Genomic DNA, 22877 nt, shown 5'->3' with positions numbered 1-22877 from the left:
GGTGATGATGAGAGGCCCACACTTGGCTGAGAACTGTAGGAACACAAAGGTTGTGATGTGGTCCTTCTCCTTCAGTTCCTTCATTCTCACCCATCGTCTGAAAGCAGTTATGCCTAATGCCCTCCAGCCCATGGTCTCTCATGGTGCATCTATATAACTCTGGCATTTTTTGTGTGTCTCATCTAAACCCATTTCCTCATGCTCTATGGTCAAGGGTTATAGGTGATAGCTGGACACCATGTTTTGTATAACTAACAAGATAGCCCAGTGTTTTCCCTGGGAGGCAGCTATGCCTGATTTCTAGGTTCCTGAATAATGGAATTCTTATTTCTCTTCTCTGACCCCTGTCCCCCACCACACAGTGACAGAAACCAGGAAACTCCCCTAAGTGTCAGGGGAGAAGCAAGTGCAGAAGCAGAGCAGGATGGGAGGGTGCCCCCTGTGCTGTGGTGTCTGTCATTAGGAGTGGACAGTGAAGAACACCCAGAGGGCAGGCCTAGGGAGGAAGCCTGACAGAATAGTTAAGAACATGGACTCGGGGTTCAAATCCTCCCTCTGCTTCTTACTGGCTGTGTGTCTTTGGACAAGTTTACTTAGCCTCTCTGTGTCTCATATCTGTGAAATGAGTATAGTAGTAGTGTCTACTCTCATAAGGTTGTGATGGTCAAGATCTCTAAAGCACTTACTTAGGATGGTGCCTGGCATATGGTCAACTCTCACAACAGTGAGCTGTTATAATTATCAGTACAGGCCCAGCGAAGCAGAGGTGGAGTCTAGCTGGCAAACAGAATTACAGACTCAGGACAGCCAGAACTTTGTGACCACGAGCCCAGAATGAGTACCAGACTGAGTTGTGTTAGAATCATTTTCTTTCCCACATCTGTGATTTTTTTATGGCTGGCCTACATCAGGGGTCAACAAACTACAATCTGTAGGTGAAATCCCCATTTTCATCTGTTACCTTAAATAGTGGAAATGATAAGGAAAAGAATCAGCATAAAGACAGTCCCCCATAAGCTTTTAACCCATCATCTCCTAACATGAAGATTGCGATGCCTATATCTGTAGTTTACGGCTTTACCTGGAGGACCTTTATCTGACCAAGATACTCTTTCAGACTTCACTAGCAGAACCTTGAGCAAATATCCTTTATTCACCTGACAGCTTCAAAGGCTTGCTGTGAGTGGACCTTCCCAACTCTGTTTCTCAACCATAATTAGAACAAATTGACTAAGGCCTTGCCTTCAAGGTGAGGAAGAGGGAAAGAAGCCTGTCCTGGGAAAATAGGATGAATGAGTTCTTTCTTCCTGTCTCCTGAATACCCTGCTCTGCTCAGCAAGTTCTGTAGGTATCCCTTACTGGTGTGCTGGTAAATCTCTCTGATGAAAGAAAAAGCTACTATTTGTAGCCCTTGCCAACATCCGTGTTGTAAATATTTCCTCCGTGGATGATTGCAGGCACAGTGGAAGGGCTGTACGTCATCACTGGCTCATTGGTACCAGCCTGCTCTGTTGTAGACGGCTTTACTTTACCACTGAATCTTTGTGTCAGGATTCTCTGTGCCAGGGGATAAGGTTTTTGTTTTTTGTGGAGTTTGTTTGTTTGTTTTTAAATCTAGGGACTGTTCCAGCCCGGTCCCAAAATGTTAGAAACGAGGCCGTGTTTTTGACTAGAAATGAATCTTCCTCCTTGTTTTCATTTAACTTGTGCCACTAGGTGGCACTTTAAGGACATTACAGGAAATTGGCTTTACTGGATTTATTTTTTAACTTCTTATTCAAGTATAATATGTATCAGTAGGTACACATTGAGTGTGCATCTCAATGAATTTTCACAAGCTCAACACATGTGTTATTGGCACTTATATCAAGGAGCAGAATACTACTGGCACCCAGGAAGTCCCTCTTATGCTATTTTTCAGTTCCAATTCTTATTATTGGGGTTTCCGCTGTTCTGACTCTTAACAGCATAGATGAGTTTTACTTGTTTCCTGCCTTATATAAGTGGAACCATAAGTGTATACTCTTGTGTCTGGCCTCTCCTTGCATGCTGTTTGTGTGATCCATCCAGATTGTTGTATGCAGTTGTAGATCAATGCTGTATAGTATTTCATTGTATATGCAAATATATCACTGTTTTCTACTGTTGATGGATATTTGGGAGGTTTTCAAATTCTGGCAGTTATAAATAATGCTGCTGTGGATGTTCATGTACGAGTTTTTGAGTGGATGTGTGTTTTCATTTCTCTTGGGTCTGTCCCTAGGAGTAGAATTTCTGGGTCATGCGGTAAGCATATGTTGGCTTTAGTGGATGCTGCCAAATGGTTTTATGAAGTCTACTGATTTATACTCCATCAACAGTACTCTCATTTCACTTCTACATCCTCATCAATACGGAGTTTATTTTATGGCTGATTCCTAACTCTTACATAATTTTTATAGCTACCTCTCTAGCCAGCTATTTCTAATTGAATTTTTTTCTGAAGTCACCTTTCTGATGGACCTGGCTCATGCAGGAAGGGCCATGTCAGCCCCAAAGGGGACATTTATCACAGTCTATGTATGAGCTATCAGCAGTTAGAAAAAGTGTTATTGAAACCCTCCATCATTAATACAGAGCAATGGAAGTGGGAAAGGAATTCAACATTATAAGTGTGGTAACACATCAAGTGAAGGTAGGACTTTGAGGTGCACTCTCCCGCTCAAGGTTTTCATCTTTTGGCAAGAGGGGGAAAGTTCCTTATGTTAACTTCTACTTACAGAAGTAGATCCTGTGCCTGGGAAACCAATGATAATTTTCTTCCTGATCAGGATAGCAGCTGCCATTAGTGAATAGCTACTCTGTTCTTGTGCTTAGCACCCTATTGTTGTTCAGTTGCTCAGTTGTATCCAACTCTGCGACCTTATGGACTGCAGTACACCAGGCCTCCCTGTCCTTCAAAGACAGATGTTTCCCTTAATCTTCACAACATTAGAAGTTAGGTGGATTATCCCCTTTTGCAGATGATGAAGCTATGGCTCAGAGAGGTTAAGCCAATGTCCAGGTTATGTACCAAGCAAATGCCAAGCCTGGATTTGACTCCACAGTCTGTGCCCTGTACCTGCTCTGCTCTGTGGCGCCAGTTAACATGGGATGATGATTTTGACTTGTGCACTGGAATATGAAATAGTGTTGGATTCATTACTGGCTCATTGCACACATTGATCAGAGGACTTGCTGTTTGCTGACCTTCAGCTTCAGTACCAGGGAAGCAAGAGTGAAATAAGATGCAGCTCCTGCCTTCTAGCTATCTCTCACAAGTGACTTGGGTCGTGGATTTTGGAAATTGTTCTTACAGAGAACTCAGTCCTCTGGATTTTCTCTCTGAGAGTGACTGAAATGATGGAATTTGTTGTGGCCACTGTGCTGCTGGCCGTTGGTTCTGCAACTTCTATGCCTGGATTTGACCACATGTTTTTCTGGTGTGTCCTTACCCAGCACAGATGGGAGTCAGGTTGAATGACACTGAGGATATCAGTAAGATGCTGGAGATCCCTGAGAGGCTGTAGCAGGATTGTTTGCTCATCTGTCTAGAAATTAGCCTCAGCCTTTGTGATTCCATCTTGGGATCTGCCTGGATTCTTGGGAGGTAAATGAAACTTGAGTTTCTTTTTCTAATCTGTCAGTTGCATGAATATTACAACTTTTAAAAAGTCATCAGTTATTCACATGGTAGCAGTTGGTTTTGCAACTAGAATACTTTTTTTTTAAATGAGATTTGATTCTTTTTTGGTTGCAAATCTGACTTTTAAACAAAAGCCTTATTGCTAAAAATTTTTCCCAACTTCAAATATATATTTATTTGTGAAGCCATATTGCATATACCACGTATTCCCTCCATGGTAAATGGAGAAGAAAACAATTAAGAAATCTGCTTAGTTTTTACTGGTGCACCTGTGGCCTTTTCCAGACTAGGACCTTGGAGACTTGGGTTTCTCATTTCTTAACTGAAGAGTTTGGGCCATCAGTGGTCCCTAGTTGGTCTGGGCAGGCTACAAAAAAAAAATCACCCAGGGAGCTTATTAAAATAGAAGTTGTAATGCTCCAGACCTAGGAGATCCTAATTAAAGAAGTCTGGGATAGTATGTAAAAGTCTGTAATTTATAAAAATTCCCCAGATAATTCTCTTGTGCAGCTCTATTTGGAAACCACTGGGCTAGAAGATCTAGAACAGAATGGAGTTGAGAAGAAACTTCTGATATGTTTGAAGATTTAGGTAATAGTTATGTGCCTGGAGCGGGTTCCAGATGGGCACACTAGTGCAGTTATGATGTGGAGGAAGATTGGAGCCAGACACTGGAAGAGCTTTAACCGGCTGAAGGAGTGTGTTGTGTGCCCAGGCCTGAGGGACCCATCGAGGGGCTTTGAAAAAATACGTTGTGATGAGAAGGTGCTTTGCAAGATGAGTTCCTCAGTGGTATGCAGGATGGATTGGACCAGGGGAAAAACCAAAGGCTGGGAAAAGACCCACTGAAGTTTCTGCAGTGGCCCAGGTGAGGGAATGTAATGAGCAACTGGTCTCAGACAGGCACCATGGGGCCTTCGTGAGCTCATCTGCAACTGGAACCTGAGTTATTTTGTTTTAAGCTCCTTTAAGAAAAAAAAATCCATGATTTATCCATGTTCTTTTAATCTGTTTTACCATAAGGAATGATTTTTATTGTGTTTGTGTCCAGGAGGTTTTAAAGGAGCCCAGTAAATAAATTCATGCAGAGAAGTAGTTGGCAGCAGCAATAACAGCAGCTACTGCAGAGAAAGAGGGAGGCAGGAAGGGAGCCCTTTCTCGCCCTGCAGCAGTGTCCTCACCCTGCTTCACACTCTTGGCCAGGGCGAGAAGGGGGTGGATGTATGGATGTATGTTTGGCTTGAATGGTGTTTGCCTTTCAAATCAGGTGTAATGGTTTTCCTTTGTTCCTCTAAAACCCAGTCTGTAGGTCAGTGTTTCCCCAAGTGTGTTACACAGGACATTAGTTTTGCTGGGTGGTAATGTGAATTATATGAGAATAAGGAGTTGAAGCCAAATAAGTCTGGGGAACTGCTGGGTTAAACAAAGACAGTGGCTTCCTTTACCTCACAGGAGTTCAAAGCATGTGGTGTGCTGTGTGTTCTCTGGATTTCTAAGAGGGAGAGAGACTGTGCAGTGTTTCCTGACCTTATGTGTAGGATCTTTTCCCCTCCAGGTCAGGGACTGGCAAACTGTGACCCACACACCAAATCTGTCCTGCCACCTGTTCTGTAAATAAAGTCTATTCGGACACAGCCACACCCGTTCCTTGTATTTTCTATACCTGGTTGTGCACTCAGCAGCAGAGTTGCAGATTGGCAGCAGAGACCTGGGGAGAAGGCAAAGGCACCCCACTCCAGTACTCTCGCCTGGAAAATCCCATGGACAGAGGAGCCTGGTGGGCTGCAGTTCATGGGGTCGCTAAGAGTCAGGCACGACTGAGCGACTTCACTTTCCCTTTTCACTTTCATGAATTGGAGAAGGAAATGGCAACCCACTCCAGTGTTCTTGCCTGGAGATTCCCAGGGATGGGGGAGCCTGGTGGGCTGCCGTCTATGGGGTCACACAGAGTCGGACACGACTGAAGTGACTTAGCGGCAGCAGCAGAGACCTGGAGACCCAGAGACCGAATGACCTGGACAACTGAAAATATTTACTATTTTGGCTCTGTAAAGAAAAAGCTTGCTAATCTCTCCTCTAAGAAATTCATGGAACTGGTGTTACCTTGGAACCCGGATTGGATGGGTGGTTCTAGCACTGCTTTGTGATGAATCTGCTTAGTTTTTTTTTTCAGGTATTGTGTGGCCATGTTTCTTTGCTGTTGCTTTAAACTGTTTCCTCTCTCAACCATTTGCCCATTGTCTAAGATGGAAGCCAGGATTCCGTGTGTCACTGTTCTTTCCTTTCACTTCCCACACTCCACCAATCTCCAAGGAGGTATCCGGTCTCCAGTCCAAATAGCTCTCAAAGCTGTCTATCTCCACTCTCACCAGACTGGTTTGAATGACCATTGTCTTTTGTCTTGTTTTCTTCTTTAGTCTTCTAATTGAGTTCCCTCCCCCCATTATGGGTCTCTTCCAATCTGTTTCACTCAGCATATTCAGAATAATCCTTCTAAAACCCCAAATCTTGTCAGATTACTTCCCTACCTAAAATCCCTTGTTGACCTCTGTGACCCCCAGGATAAGCTTTAAATCCTCAACATGGATGTACCAACCAAGGTGTAGTCAGGAAAACAGAAACCACTCTAGGTATTTCACACTGAAAGAGATTTCATGCACAGAATTAGGTACTTACAAAAAGAATTAGATGTGCTAGAGGAGTGGAGGTGGGTGAAGGCCAATGCTATCAGGTTTACCACAACTTTTAGGAAGCGTGGCTATTCTAAGAACTGAAGGAAACAGCTGGAAATGCTCAGGCTGTCTGCAGCACCAGAGTCATGATTTGCAGGGAAATGCCTGAGTCCATCCATGGCAAGATACTCTGACTCCTGAAGCCTATGCTTTTCTGCCCACCACTGTCAGAGGAGCAGTAATATGGCTTGTTTTTTCTTATTTCTTTGATTTCATGTGAGTGACTCTCAGTGGCAGCTAGGAACTGTGTTGAAAGGAGATTTTATAAATGTAGTTCACAGGCTCCGATCCCCTTCAGTGCAGGGAAGAGCTTAGTCATGGGGAATGGCGCTGAGTGGCTGATAAAACAAGCCAGGACAACAATCCATAAGACCACGTGTGGTCTACTTCACTGTCCTTCTCCAGCTTCAACTTTCCCATTTTTCTCCACTGTTCACACTTGTTCCACTCTACTAGACCGCAAGTCCCAGACATACTGGAATGTTTTTTAAGAGACCTAAAATAATGAACATTTATATCTCAAAGTTTCTATGAGTTCAAGATTCAGGAGAAACTAATCTGGGTGATTCTGGCGCAGGGTCCCTCATTAGGCCATAGTCAAGATGTCAACTGTGACAGAAGTCATCTGGAAAGCTTGACAGGGCCTGAAGGATTCACTTATAACGTGGCACACTTACATGGCTATTGGCAAGAGGCCTCACTTCCTTCTTATGTGGGCCTCTCCACAAGGCTGTCTGAGTGCTTCAGGACATGGCAGCTGGCTTCTCCCAGAAAAGTTTATTCAAGAAAGAGCCCAGGGAGAAACATACTAGAATGCTTTAACTCCCCTCTTCCAGGAGCACATTGCCTGGTGTCTCAGGTCAGGTTGCCTAAAAGCAGAGCTCCAGATGAGGATTCTTGGAAAGTGGCACATCAGATGTATAAAATAATTATCTGTCTAATTGAATAAGTGAATGATCCCTTCTTCTGGTGGAGAATCCAAATGCTTAGCCTCCCTGGGCCTATGTCCCTTTCTGGGGAGCCAGCTGAGCAGAGCCCATGTTGTCCCATCACAGCTCCTTAGTAGTTCTCAACATCCTAAGTGGCAGCACCGTCTAAGTCCATGTGACTGTCCAAGTTTTTTTGTTGCAAAAGCAGAATGAAAAAATATTTTTCTTTTTTTCTTAATATATAAATTTTATTGAAGTATAGTTGACTTACAGTGTTTCAGATGCACAGCAAGGTGATTCAGTTATACATAGACACATATATTATTTTTGAGATTATATTCCATTATAGGTTATTATAAGATAATGACTATAGTTCCCATTATACAGTAAGCCCCTGTTGATTGTTGCATATCTATTATTTTAAATTAGAAATCTAGCATTCTATTCATACTGTCAGACAAGTAGAATCAATGTCATAAAATTTTTAGTTGGGCAAAAATTCACATTTTCTAAAGCTTTTCTACTACACTTGATAAAGGCTTGAGAAAGAACATCAAAAAAAGAAGAGATGGAGAAATTGGAAAACATAAACTAAATGAAATGGGAGCACCGAACATGAAATAGAAAAAGTAAAACAAACTAGATAAAAGTGAAAGATCATCATATAGTCCAGTTGTTTTTAAACATAGCTGCTGATTTGAAACATATCTGGAGCTTTGGAGAAAAAAAGTGATACCTGAGCATTTGTATTTTTCAAAAAGTTCCAAGATAATTCTGATATACATCTGAATTTTAAAAAGTGATTACAGATTTTTCTATTAAATGGTGGTTTTGGTGATATATAATTCTATTATTTTTTCTGTTGACCAATCATGGTATAATGGTATTAAGTCAGTAATAGCTACATAATCACTAGTAAAAGATGTTTATCAGTTTTCACAATTATTAGCCAGATAAAAAATAAAAGATAATTGCAAGCCATAAGGGGAACATGGTTAACCTAAACAGTATAAAATAATTACACACAATTTTGGGGGTCAAACGGAGTGATGTGGTCAGTGAAAGTGCATGCATGTACATGTTTTCATCCACCCAGCCAGTCTATGTCTTTTGGTTGGTGCATTAATCCATTTACGTATAAGTTAATTATGAATATATGATCCTATTAACATTTTCTTAATTGTTTTGGGTTTATTTTCCTTGTCTTGTGTGTCCTGCCTAGAGACATTTGTTTAGCATTTGTTGTAAAGCTGGTTTGATAGTGCTGAATTCTCTTAACTTTTGCTTGTCTGGAAAGCTTTTGATTTTTCCATCAAATCTGAAGGAGAGGCTTGCTGAATAGTGTTTTCTTGGTTGTAGGTTCTTCCGTTTCATCACTTTAAATACATCATGCCAGTCCCTTCTGGCTTGTAGAATTTCTGTTGAGCAATCAGCTGATAACCTTATGGGAGTTCCCTTGTATGTTATTAATATTTGTTGGTTTTCCCTTGTTGCTTTTAATATTTTATCTTTATCTTTAATTTTCATCATTTTGATTACTATGTGTCTCAGTGTGTTCCTCCTTGGGTTTATCCTGCCTGGGACTCTCTGTGCTTCCTGGACTTGGTTGACTTTTCCCATGTTAGGAAAGTTTTCAGCTATTATGTCTTCAAATATTTTCTCAAGTCCTCTCTCTCTCTCTTCTCCTTCTGGGACCCCTATTATGTGAATGTTGGTGTGTTTAATGTTGTCCCAGAGGTCTCTTAGGCTGTCTTCATTTCTTTGCTTCCTTTTTTCCATATTCTGTTCTGGGGCAGTGATTTCTACCATTCTGTCGTCCAGCTCACTTATCTGTTCTTCTGCCTCAGTTATTCTGCTGTTGATTCCTTCTAGTGTATTGTCCATCATTTTTTGTTCTTTAGTTCTTATAGGTCTTGGTGAACATTTCTTGCATCTTCTCCATTCTGTTTTGGAGATCCTGGATCATCTGTACTATCATTATTCTGAATTCTTTTTCTGAAAGGTTGCTTATCTCCACTTCATTTAGTTGTTTTTCTGGGGTTTTATATTATCCCTTCATCTGGAACATAACTCTCTGCTTTTTCATCTTGATTAACTTTCTATAATGTGGTTTTGGTTTTAGCTGCTGTGGGATTGTGGTTCTTCTTGCTTTTTCTGCCTGCCCTCTGGTGGATGAACCTAAGAGGCTTCTGTAAGTTTCTTGATGGGAGGGATCAGTGCAGTTCAGTCATTCAGTCTTATCTGACTCTTTGCAACCCCATGGACTGCATCACTCCAGGCTTCCCTGTCCATCACCAACTCCCAGAGCTTACTCAAACTCATGTCCATCAAGTCGGTGATGCCGTCCAACCATCTCTTCCTCTGTCATCCCCTTCTCCTTCTGTCTTCAATCTTTCCCAGCATCAGGGTCTTTTCCAATGAGTCAGCTCTTTGCATCAGGTGGCCAAAGTATTGGAGCTTCAGCATCAGTCCTTCCAATGAATATTCAGGACTGATTTCCTATAGGATTGATGGGTTTAATATCCTTGTAGTTCAAGGGACTCTCAAGAGTCTTCTCCAACACCACAGTTCAATTCTTTGGTTTCTTTATGGTCCAACTCTCACATCCATACATGACTGCTGGAAAAACCATAGTTTTGACTAGATGGACCTTTGTTGGCAAAGTAATGTCTCTGCTTTTTAATATGCTGTCTAGGTTGGTCATAGCTTTTCTTCCAAGGAGCAAGTGTCTTTTAATTTCATGTCTGCACTCACCATCTGAAGTGATTTTGGAGCCCAAGAAAATAAAGTTTGTCACTGTTTCCATTGTTTCCCCGTCTGTTTGCCATGAAGTGATGGGACCCTATGCCATGATTTTAGTATTTTGAATGTTGAGTTTTAAGCTAGCTTTTTTCACTCTCCTGTTTCACTTTCATCAAGAGGCTCTGTTCAGGGCCATTCTAGTTGGCCACATCTGGCTGTTCACCCAGCTTGCAGCTGGAATGTCACCTTTGCCTGAGTCTTGGTCATCCACAAAGCCAGCTGTTCCTATAGGCTCCACATGTCCTTGACAGAGTCCTTATTCCCCTGAAGCCTGTTTGCCCACTCATTTCTCTGCCTTTCCACTAGACTTCAAGCTCCTCATCGGCAAGGTCTGGGGCTTATTTATCCTTAAACACTGGTTCTAGTACATGCTCTGCCTGTCATGGCTGTTGGATAAATATTTCTTGAGTGAATAACACTCAGGCCCAAGAGTGCTGGAAGCCATATAGCATAGTGGTCACAGCCCAGTTTTGGGACCTGAAGCCTGGTTTCACACTCTGCTATTTCTATGATCTTGGGTGAATTCCTTGCCTTCTAGATCCTCAATTTCCCCTCTGCTTCCTAGGGCTGTGATGATGAATGCAATAATCCATGCAAAACACCTAGAGCAACATGTGACACATAGCAAGGTTTTGGTAGTTCATAGTATACATTTATTAATAACAGTAACAGCAATGGTAATAATACAGTTAGCCTTAATGGAAAGGAGAAAGCTATAAGAAAAACTTGGAACTAGAAATCAGGCATGTTGAGTGCCTGCATCGTGGGTTTTGAAGAGGCAGGGAGTGGGAGTGCATTGGGCACCAAGGATCCAGGGCAGGCAGTAAAGATGGGCTTACTCTGGGAAAGAGTGAACAGGGAGGGAAAAATGGAACAGGAGAACCCCAAACCCCACATCTGAGGGATAAGAGGAGCCATAACAGGAAGAGAGAATGATTCCAAGTAGGACACTGGCTCATCAGATGCAAGGGACAGGAGCTTTACAAATGGGGACAAGAGTGCCGAGCTGGACATTGGTCTCTGAAGACTAGAGGCAGCTGGGATGTGCTGAGGGCAGTTGGCAGGAGAGGTGGAGAGGAGTAGGGTCAGAGGAACGAATAAGCAGGGCTCCAGTAGAGCTTGGAGAGGGCCCAGTTAGCGATGAAGTGGGTGTGCTCAGGCCACAGCTTGTGTGCTGCAATGTGTTTCTGTGATGCAGATTAGTTTGTGAGTCTATAAAGGACTAATAAATAACATGGAGGTCATATTGGTTCACATGTTAACATTTTGCATCACTGGCTAATAGCTGCTGAAAACCAAAGACTCTAGTAGCGCCAAATGTAGCAAGCCTGGGAGATAGGGAGCTGCATGGGATGTCCCTGCTCCCTGGGCTCTGCCACCGGGCTGTGTGGCCCCACTGTCTTGCAGGCCTTTGGGGCCATTCCTGCCCAGTCTTTGTGTTTTTATTCACAGACTCCATATCCCTCAGCAGCCAGAATCCTTCTGTTTTCTCCCTCCGTCATGCTTACCCTTCTCCTTTTTTTTTTTTTAAAGGTAAACAGTCATATCTACTAGTGTTTCTTTATCAGAAATTGAATATAAAAAAATTCAGTGCTTTTTATTACAATTGTTTTTCTTAGTGCTTGAGTTGAAATTTTAATTTCTTTCCCCTACTTTTCCACTAGGCCTTGTTATTTTTAGTTTGCACTTTCAGAGCATTAGTTTTTAGTAATACATACATCCAATTATAGAAGACATTCCTCTTACTCCTTTTCCTAAGACTGAACAGTGCTGGGAGGAGAGATGGGAGGGAATAGCAGGATCTAGAGAAAGTTTTCTCAAGGATTGCCAGACTTGACCATCCTTGGCTGTCTCCCCTTAGTAACTATTTTCCTAAGCTCTCTTTACTACATATTTAGGTGGTTATGTTTTTGCATTTTTTTTTTCCTTTCTGTGATCTTTTGCTACAGTCGGAACAAGCATCTGAGGCTGAGGTGCATCCCCAGCTGAACAGGGCCCCCTCTCAAGCTGCAGAAAGTAGTCCAACAAAGAAGGTAAGGCCAGCATGAGGACATTACTGTGATGGCCTTGTGACCCCTCCCCTAGGCTGCTTGCCTCTATTAGCTGAGAGACTTAAAGTTTTCATGCCCTGACATGATGTTTATGATCCAGATTTCCTTGAATCTGGGTTCTTTGTGAAGATTAGGGTCCTGATGATTCCCGGGCTCCACCTTGATGTCTCTGACAGTTTGTACTTCCGTCTTCAACCTCTAATCTAAATATGGTGGCATTGCTTTTGTCAAGACCGAGAGGAGCAATGGGGAGGGCCCTTAGCAGGACCCTGCACCCTACTAAACCTCGAGGACTGCCTAGGGGGCCTGGGTAGTCTCCCCTTTCTAGTCTTTGTGCCACAGTTTACCCTTGCCCACTGTGTCACCGAGTCCCAGTGCATTTGCTCACTCACTCACCATGTTCTCCATTCAGCTTCTCCCCCTCCTCTCTTCTGCCCCATTTTCTCAGGACCTCCTCCCATCACAGAGCATGTGCCTATGCTTGGGAGGACAGATGGGGTAGGGCCTCCAAGAAAGCAGGCTAGCTGCCTCCTTCCAGAAGACACAGTGGCTCACCAGCTTGGCTTGATGTAGGAGCTGGGGGTAGGAGAATGAGGAGTTTATGATGAAGACCTCTACAAACTTTAAAACTTAGAACTTATTTAGAACATATTCCCCAAAGCCCCAAAGTAAGGCAAGAGATAATTTTGTCTTTAATAAGGAAAGGCCTCGTGATGTGAGATGCACACAGCATTTAAAAAAGAAAGGAGAGGAGGTAAAGAGGGCACCTGATTCCTGTGTCCTTCTAGGTAGCAAAAAGGTAATAGGCTGCAAACATGGGGAAAAAAAAAGAAGGAAAGGCCCCTGGAATCTGATGGTCCCTCCAGGTCTTGCTAAGCCACAAATCAGCCAAGTGTCCTTGGATGTGGAGTTTGAATAGAGCGCATGACTGACTGTGGGGACAGGCCAGGAGGAACATAAGGGCATTGACAAGATGAGTGGCATTTACTTGTTTAACTTTTTTTTTTTAATCCACAGGAGATACCATATTCTCAACCCCCATCGAAGCCCATCCGTAGGAAATTCCGACCTGAAAATCAAGCTACAGAAAATCAAGAACCGTCTACCACTGTAGGCGGGCCAGCTTCTGTAGCAACCGTGAAACCCCATCCAGCAGTCCAAAAGTAAGTAGAACAGATAAATGCGCATATAGTCAGAACTTTCATTTTAAATCTGCATATTCTTATGTAAATGTAAACTTATGTTTACACTCAACCCCTTGGACTGGTGTGATTTTAATGGTTATAGTCTTACCTCACTCATTTCTGTGATAGTATTACAGTCTCCAAGTCATGTAGAAAGAGGATTTCTAAGTGATAAGACTTAACCTCCCAAGGAGTGTGTGAATCACAGGCTGGGGTGTGTTTCAGATTGGTTTGATTTCCTTCCCCTCCTCTCTCCTCTTCCTTTCCTTCCCACCCTTTTTGCTTGTTTTGGCCTGTGTTTTCCTGGGAAGAAGACAGTACTATAAATGACAGTTCCCCTCTTTACCTGTCTTATCTCATGTCCCCCTAATGCATGTGACCAGCTTCAAGACCCTCAGACCTGACTTTGAGTAGATGCAGCATGTGATTCCTTTTCATTCCCATGAAGAGGTTCTGTTGCTGAGCATCTCAGCACAGAATGGTCACATGCAGAGCCTTTAAGATAACTTTCTGTAGCTGAATAGAGGGTAGGGACACCTGTGGACATGATCAGGGACCAAAAAAACCATCGTCTGGACAAGCCATCCTTCTCCAGAAGACTTTGACTTTAAGAAGAACCATCACTTGCCTCAGTGAAATTGAGTGAGGGCAGAAATTGAGGGCAGAAACCTGCTGCTATGTGTGACTTCAAGTGAGCCTGACTAGTCACTAACACAGATGCTTGGGATGTGTCATAACACTGCTCCTTACAGGTATCAGGGTCTGCTGCAGAGTTTCTCCTGCTTACACTGTTATAGGAAGAAAAGTAACAAGTTCTCTGGGTGTAGCTTGCTGATGAAGTCAATCTTCATTCTGAATCTGTGCAGCACTCTTCTTTAGGTGATAGCTTTTGTTTTTGTTTTTTTTTCCAAATGGACAGTTCCCTAGTGGTATTAGTGCATCAAGGAAGTATATTTTATCCTTAATGGTCCCTGAGAGCTTTGGCCATCTTCCAGCCACCCTCCAGTCTAGAGGATGGGTCTTAGAGATACAAACGTGTAAACTTTCTTTGATGTTCTCCCCAACTTTTCACGGTAATCTGTACTTCACATCAGTGCTGGCTATGTGACAACTGAGTGGTGGCTATGATATCCTCCAAAGTAGATGGGAGGGCCACTGGTGGAGTTCAAGCAGAAATCTTTGTCTTTTTTTTCATCTTTTTTAAAAAGCAACCTTATTTAGATGTGTTTCATGTAACGTCCAATTTACTCTTGTAAGTGTACACTTCAGTGGTTTTTAGTATATTTATATAGTTATACACTCATCATAACAGTCTAATTGTAGAACATTTTCATCGCCCCTAAAAAGAGATTCTGTGCCCATTAGCAGTCACTTTCCACTCCCACATCCCAGGCAACCGTTGTCTATCAATACTTTCTGTCTTTATAGATTTGCCTATTCTGGCTATTTCATTTAAATGGAGTCATATAACATATGACCTTTTGTGACTGTCTTTTTTTACTTAGTATCATGTTTTTAAGGTTCATGCATGTTGTATAATAAGTCAGAACTTAATTTTTTAAAACTGCTGATTAATGTTCCATTATATGGATATATACCACGTTTTATTCACCCATACATCAGCTGATGGACATTTGGGTTGTTTCCACTTTACAGCTAATAAGAATAATGATGCTGTGAATATTTATGTGCAGATTTCTGTGTGGACTGATATTTCCATTTGTCTTGAGTATTTATACCTAGGAATCAAATTGCTGGGTCATTGCTGGGTCATTTGGTAACTTTGGGCTTCCCTGGTGTCTCAGACGGTAAAGAACTTACCTGCAATGCAGGAGCCCTGGGTTCAATCCCTGCGTCGGGAAGATCCCCTGGAGAAGAAAATGGCAACCTACTCCAGTATTCTTGCCTGGAGAATTCCATGGACAGAGGAGCCTGGTGGGCTGCAGTCCCTGGGGTTGCAAAGAGTTGAGCATGACTGAGCAACTCATACTGGACTGGACTGATGGTAGCTTTATGTTTAACAGTTTGAGAACCTTCCATACTGTTTTCCAGAGTGGCAGTGTCTATTGCATTTTACAATCCTACCAGTAAAGTATGAGGGTTCCAGATTTTACTCTTCCTTACCAACACTTGTTATTTGATTTTTAGGGTTTTTATCATAGCCATCTTAGTGGGTATGAAATGGTGTCTTATGGTTTTGATTTTTATTTCCTTAATGAACAGTGGTGTTGAGCATCTTTACATGTGCTTATTGGCCATGTGAATAACTTCTTCGGGAAAATGTCTGCTTATATTTTTTGCCCATTTTTCCTTGGATTGCTTATCTTTTAATTTTTGAGTTATGAGGTCTTTATATACTCTGGATATAAATCCCTTGTCATATATATGATTTGCAAATATTTTCTCCTGTTCTGTGCATTGTCTTTTTCCTTTCATAATGACACTATTTGAAGCACAATATTTTTAAGTTTGATCAAGTTTAATTTATCTAATGTTTTTCTTTTGTCCCTTGTGCTTTTGCTTTCATATCTAAGAAACCATTGCCCGTATCAAGTTCATGAAGATTAGTTCCTGTGTTTGCATCTACAAGCTTTATAGTTTTAGCTCTTATATTGAGCCCTATGGTCTATTTTGAGTTCATTTTTCTGTACAGTGTGATGAAGGGGTCCAGCTTCATTCTTTTGCATATGGATTTCCAGTTGTCCCAGCAGCATTTGTTGAAAAGAGGCATTTGTTTTATCTGCTTGTTCAGTCATCATCCGTCACCATGATACTCTTTCACTAGTTAGGTGAGCTCACGGGGTCAGGGTGAGAGAGGCTAGCACCCAGCAACACAAATAGTGCTATAAATGTCAGGTATCTAAGCTTTGCCATAAGGGAACTGTATAAGACTTATTTCAGGTCCCAGACCAGTTCATTTTAGAGTGATAAGGAGCAACTTAACACTCATAATTTTTTAAGACCTGGAGAGAGGACAGCCAGACACATAATGGTTAGTCTGTATAGTCCTTTATCGGTTAGGGTTCTGGGAGAGAATTAAGCTCTGATGCCCTTAAACATCTATGGTATGTAGTAATTTAATCTCTCTCCAGTGCATTTAGAGTGGTTGTTATTATATTATTATATAATATAATAATATAATAACAACAATAACAATATAACAATAATGACAATAACAATAACAACAACATAACAACATATAACAGAATATATATATATTATATATATATAATAATATATTATATAATAATATAATAACAACAATAACAATATAACAATAACAACAACAATAACAACAATAACAATATAACAATAACAACAATAACAATAACAACAACAACAATAAAATATATATTAATATATATTAATAATATATAATATATAATAATATAATATAATTTAAAAATATTAAAAATATAATATAAAAATATATATAATATATTATATATAATATATAATAGCATATATTATATATGCTATTATATACCATCTTTGGAAAAATTGAGAAAAGAGTCACAAAGCAAGTTGCAAAATGGTCATCAGCTTTTGGGGAAATTAACATTAGAAGTGACCTATTAATAAGAAACAAATTCTGCTTCAGATACCATCATTGTCTACTCTGTATAGGAGAGAGGAACTAATAAAATATTCTCTCCAAGTGAGCTGCTGAGTCCAGGTTATAAGTAATAAATAGCTCTTAGATTGTGTAGTCATTAATGAACTGCCTATAAGGACAGAAGTGGGGTTTTCTTAGAAATAATTTTGCTTGATTGTCTTTTCCTGTATTTTATTTATCTGCTAAGGATGGATTTTGGGAAAATAGAATTGTTTGAACAGTTTAGAACTAGAGGGTGTTGTGTGGCAATACTGTGACCGAACCTGTGCCAGCTTCTGTGGCCTAAGCTCTTCTCTGGAACCCCAGGAGGTGTCCTGTGGCACCCCAGGGCATTCCAGGGAGCTTGTGTGGTAGGGTCTGCTTGCCTGCATGAAGTTCTTGGTGTGGTTGGGATTCTGTTTCCCTTCTCTCTTCGTGTTTGTCAGCAGTGGAATGAATATCTGTGGGATTGATGATTGGCATCTCTAATGGAAACCTACCATTTCCAAGAAGAGAAAAGGCAATAAAAACTCACTTCTTAGAAGCTGTACTCAGAATTCCATGGGAGAAAGCAGGGTCCAGGGTGAAGGCTAAGAAGATTTTTCTTATCTAGAGATCCCAGTTTATATTCCTTCAAACAGTGGTTCAGCTGATTGAAAAAAAATGAGGTAACAGTCACTCAAATAACAAAGAAACTGACTTCTTTCTTATGTAGAAGTCTGAGTTGGTGACTGGTCCAGAAGCATACCTGTCCAGAACCCGGGTCCCTTCTGTCATCTTGTTTCAGATCCTACGAGGGTTGCCTTTATCCATAGGGTTTGGAGGTGGCTCACCTCTAACATGTTCATGTTCCAGGTCCCAGAAAGGGGAAAGGAACAAATGGAGAGAAAATAAGTTACTTTTAAGGACATCATCATTTCTCTTGGATACCTTTCACCTAGATTTAGCCATATGGCCTCACCTACTTGCAAAGAAGACACAGAAATGCGGCTAGTTTCTAATTGTATGGCCGTGTGCCTAGCTCAAACTGAGGAGGAGATGCGGCTGAAAACAGGAAGGCACAAGAATATGATTGGAGGACAGTCTGCCACATAACCTTCAATGTACAAGCCTCACAGTGTACAGTTCTAAACTGAGAGATTGCCTGATGAACAACAGCAGCAGGTAAAAGAAACACCTCACTGTTACTCCCTTATTTTCCTCCTTGGAAACCAGGCCAGTTAGAGCCCAGCCTGGAACAGTGAGTAACTGTTGGGGGCCAGAGTGAGGTACTCCGCCCATGGCAAAGGTCATGAGGAAGGAGGCTCGACATACACAAAGGCGGGATCGAGCCTCAGGAGTCCCCCTGGAACTCCTCGAGCATCTACCCCCATAACCAGAGCCTGCCTACTTTACTACTTTGTGCTCACCTACACCTCTGACTTTACGGGGGGCTGTCCCCCACCACCTCTTTTGGAGAAGGAGTTAACTTAGAGCTCCAGTTTATAATAATTCCTGGGCGTGATAAGAGTGTTTTAACCTACAAACTCCTCTGAAGGTTCTCTGGCCTGCCTGACAGGCTTGTCTGGCCACATGTGATCGCTCACAGCCTCCCAACCGTGAGAGGCACAAGATGCTTTAAACCTTCTAAAAACAGGTTCCTTAGAAAAGTTAGAAAACTATTAGTATAAGTATAATGGGCTAATTAGAAATTGTGTTGGTGAAGGGTTTTTCATTTGTTGAGCCAATGTTTGTTGCTAAGTCTCCATATCCCCTGCCCTTACACACATTAATGAATATATAGAATTAACCTTTGATATTAATCACGTTAGACCTTAGGCTAAGTAAATTCTTTCCTTAACTAAAACCCACTACACCCTCACCCTGTAGGAATGTAACTTTATTTGGGTGGCGTCTGTTTTGAGAATAATCAGCCCTGGAGAAATAAGTGTCCTGATTGACTGACCACTGTCACAAGGAGAGGGTCGTAAATTGTCAGCAGGCCCCCCTGGCCAGAAGATGATGTAACACCCCTAAGACCTCTGTATACATTTGTATGAAGCACCTGACTTTGATAAAAGTCAGGACTGCTGACCCCGCGTGACTTTTGCATAACATCTCAGTGTATAAAAGTAGACCATGGAAAATAAAGAATTGGGATCAGTTTCTCGAAATACTGGTCTCCCCATGTCGCTCTCTCTCTCACTCTGGCTGAGTCTCCATCTGGAGCGCGGAACCCACCATGCTTACTAATTATGCCTGGGCTTCTAAGATCCGACCGGGGAGGCCTCAGTGTCTCCTCTCCTTCGGGAGAACGGAAGGACGCCTGCGGCCTACGTAAGTGGTGCAAGCTTCTTGTCTTGAAGTTTTATTGGTCCCCCGCGTAAACCAAGCTACTCAGCCTCTTTTCTCCACTGAATTTTCCTACTGAGCTATCCTCATCCTACTACTCTTTATATCTTTGATAAAATATTTAAATAAATAGGTCGCCGACGCCGTCCCCGCTTCGAATACCCTGGATCAGCCGGGGCAGGACCCCGGCAAGTAACAAGGTTAGGAGAACCTAGACAGACTCTAGAAGCAGGTCTTAAGAGGTGAGGCAAGTTGGACGCCTTTGCTGAACTCTTGAGAGGTTTCTGAAGCTGGATCCTGTCTTTGCATTATGCAGGGCTCATTTGGTGACAAAACATAAAGAACAACTTGAGCTAGCAAAACCGTGTTCATTATTATAAGAATACAGGGGTGACTCATTGAACCCAGGGACATGGATGGATTGGGGGAGAGGACCATATTTCTATTGGCCTTCCTCCTGATTCGTCTCTATTTTCTGACATTTTTATCTGTGAAATCTTCTCAACCACCTTCGGCTCCAGATATTACGTTCTCACTGTGCAGAGCCCAGGCTAAACCAAACTCTTAACTGGAACCCACATCCCTGGGAGAGAGAATCTGGCAAGCTTAGCACAGGCTAGCATCTGTTCAAGTGTGAAAACAGAACTGACTGTTTCATGGAACAAATAGGACTGTCTGCCTGGGGCCTATCCCTATAGAGGAGGGGAAGGGGATGGAGACAATTCCCAGAGAAGGGAAAACTGTTATAAGCTGGCACACTTAGCGTGGTAGTTATTTAAGTAGAGGCATCCAGCTCTGATCAAGATGTATTTTCATAAAAAAATTTATTTTATAATAATTATAGATTCATAGAAGATTAAAAAATAGTACAAAGAAATCTTGTGTATCTTTAATGTAGCTTCTCTCAGTGGTTACATTTTACCTACCTTATTTGGGACAGTACATATGTATAGTTCTATGCCATTTTATCACATTTGTATGTCTTGTAACCACCACTGTAATCAAGATACAGGAGTCACCCCTACCTCATCCTCTTTTCTACTCTTTACCTGTGGTAACCACTGATCGGTTTCCTGTCTCTATAATTTTGTCATTTTCAGAATGTTGTACATATAGAATCACACAGCATGTGACCTTTTGAGCTTTGCTTGTTTTCTCTCAGCATAATGCCCTTGACATCTAAGTTGTGTAAATCAATACTGCTAAGAAGTATTCTACGCTATGTATGTACCACAGTCTGTTTAGCCGTTCACCTATTCAGAGACCTTTTGTTTGTGTCTAGTTGTCAAGTATTACAGATAAAGCTGTTGTGAGCATCTGTGTACAGGTTCTCATGTATACATATGTTTTCATTTCTCTGTAATAAATGTCTAGGAGTGTGATTGTTGGGTTGCGTGCTAAATGTATATTTAGTTTTTAAAGAAACTGCCAAGTTGTTTCCCAAAATGACTGTACCATTTTATCTTCCCACCACCAATGTACAAGATTCAGTGTCTGCACATCCTCACTAGCTTTTGATACTGTCACTTAAATTTAAAAATTAGCTGTTCTAATAGGTGTGTAGCGCTATCCCACAGTGGTGTTAATTTGCATTTCCCTAATAGCTAGAGCATCTTTTCATGTATTTGCCATCACATGTCCTCTTTGGTTACATGTCTTTTCATCACGTTTGCCCATTTTCTAATTGAATTGTTTTTTAACATTGAGTTTTGAGAGTTCTTCGTATATTCTAAATACAGATCAGTTGTTACATCTGTGGTTTGCAAATGTTTTCTCTCAGTCTGTGGGTTATCTTTTCATTCTCTTAAAAGAGTCTTTTGCAGAGCAAAAGTTTAAAATTTTTGATGAAGTCCCAACTTACTGATTTCTTTTCCTTTTATGGATTGTGCTTTTCTTGTCACCTCTAAAATCTCTTCACTAAGCTCTAGGTCCTGATCATTTTCTCTTACATTTTCTTCTAAAAATTTTATAATTTTACACTTTACATTTAGGTTGGTGATCCATTTTGTGTTAATTTTTATATAAAGTTTGAGATTTGGGTCAAGATTCATTTTTTGGCCTATGGATATTGAATTGCTTCAGCACTTTCATTGAAAAGGCTGTTCTTTTTCTATGGACTTGCTTTTGCTTGTCTGTCAAAAATAAATAATCTGTACTAGTGTGAATCTCTTTCTGGGTTCTTTATCCTGTTCCAGTGATCTATGTGTCTTTCACTCTGCCAATACCACACAGTCTTGATTGCTATCTTTATTACTTTGCCACTTGATACTATAGCTATATAATAAGTCTTCTGTTTTTCCCACTTCGTATTTTTCAAAACTGTTTAGCTATTCCAATTCCTTTGACTTTCCATTTAATTTTAGAATATTTTTGTCTTGAGCTGAAAAGATCTTGCTGGGATTTCCATGCTGCTGCTGCTAAGTCACTTCAGTCGTGTCCGACTCTATGCGACCCCATAGACGGCAGCCCACCAGGCTCCCCTGTCCCTGGGATTCTCCAGGCAAGAGGACTGGAGTGGGGTGCCATTGCCTTCTCCGGGATTTCCATGAGAATTATGTTAAACCTTTATGTCAATCTGGGAAGAGTTGACATCTTTACTGTGTTGAGTTTTTCAATCCATGAACATATATTTCTCCATTTACTTAGATCCTATTTATTTCTTTCATTTGTGTTGTATATTTTCAGCATGTAAGTTCTATATATGTTGTGGTATATCTAAGAATTTCAATGAGTCTTTATGAATAAAATTATAAAAATCTACATTAGTTTATCTGATCATGTGATTCTCTTTTTCACCTGTTAAAGTAATGAATTATATTGATTGTTTTTGAATATTGAATCAGTCTTGCATCCCTGGAATAACTCCTCTTGGTCATGATTTATAATTCTTTTTTATATTGCTGAATTCTATTTGCTAATATTTTATTAAAGATTTTACATCTGTATTCAGGAGGAATATTGTATCTAATTTCTGTCTTGCTGGGCTGCCCCTTTCCCAGTCCTTTGGCTAGAGAGAGCAGAATTTTGGGGAGGCTTTTTATTGTCTGCTCTCATTGGCATTTATGAGATCCATATGAAGTGAAAAAGAAAACCCAGGTAGTTCGTGGCTATTCTTTCCTTGGGTACCAAATTCCCTAGCTGGTTTGCCTTCTTCACTCTACTTTGCAGAGTCATCTTATATTATTCTTTATATTATGTCCAGTGTTTTACTGTATTTAGTGGGAGGAATAGAGAGAAATGTATCTACTCTGTCTTGTCCTGAAACCAGAAATCCAATCTGTATCTTGTAAAAAAATATATTTTGGAGCTTCTTCCCTGCCTATTTATGGGTAAAAAACTAATGTTTAAACTTGTTGGAGAGGGAGTATGCCTTATACAGGTGAATAGAGTGGCTAGTATAGTATACATTCTCAGTGTACCGCCACCAGATCTCTCCAGTGGTCACAATGCTTTCTAGTTTAGTCGCTCTGGCTCCCAGGGATCACAAACATGTTTGTTTCTCTGGGGGAACTTAGATGGTCCTTTTGCTCTGAGGATTCAGTATTTCTTGCTGTGGGATATAAGGCTGTAGGTTCTACAACCACATTGA

The 22877-nt window shown here is 41.1% G+C and overlaps 1 protein-coding gene across 3 annotated transcripts in view; it reads left to right on the top strand.

Moving 5' to 3' along the window:
• Window positions 1-22877, top strand: part of REPS2 (RALBP1 associated Eps domain containing 2) — a 245457-nt gene that overhangs the window by 197310 nt on the left and 25270 nt on the right. For all 3 annotated transcript variants that reach the window (XM_070784250.1, XM_070784249.1, XM_070784251.1), the window contains exons 15-16: window positions 12077-12160; window positions 13196-13341. In XM_070784250.1, coding sequence (XP_070640351.1) covers window positions 12077-12160; window positions 13196-13341 — 230 coding nt within the window. The remainder of the gene's footprint in view (window positions 1-12076; window positions 12161-13195; window positions 13342-22877) is intronic.

Source organism: Bos indicus, chromosome X, assembly GCF_029378745.1.
Source record: "Bos indicus isolate NIAB-ARS_2022 breed Sahiwal x Tharparkar chromosome X, NIAB-ARS_B.indTharparkar_mat_pri_1.0, whole genome shotgun sequence".
Lineage (NCBI taxonomy): Eukaryota > Metazoa > Chordata > Mammalia > Artiodactyla > Bovidae > Bos > Bos indicus.
The sequence above is the reverse complement of the archived record's forward strand: the minus strand, read 5'-3'. Positions and strand labels throughout refer to the sequence as shown.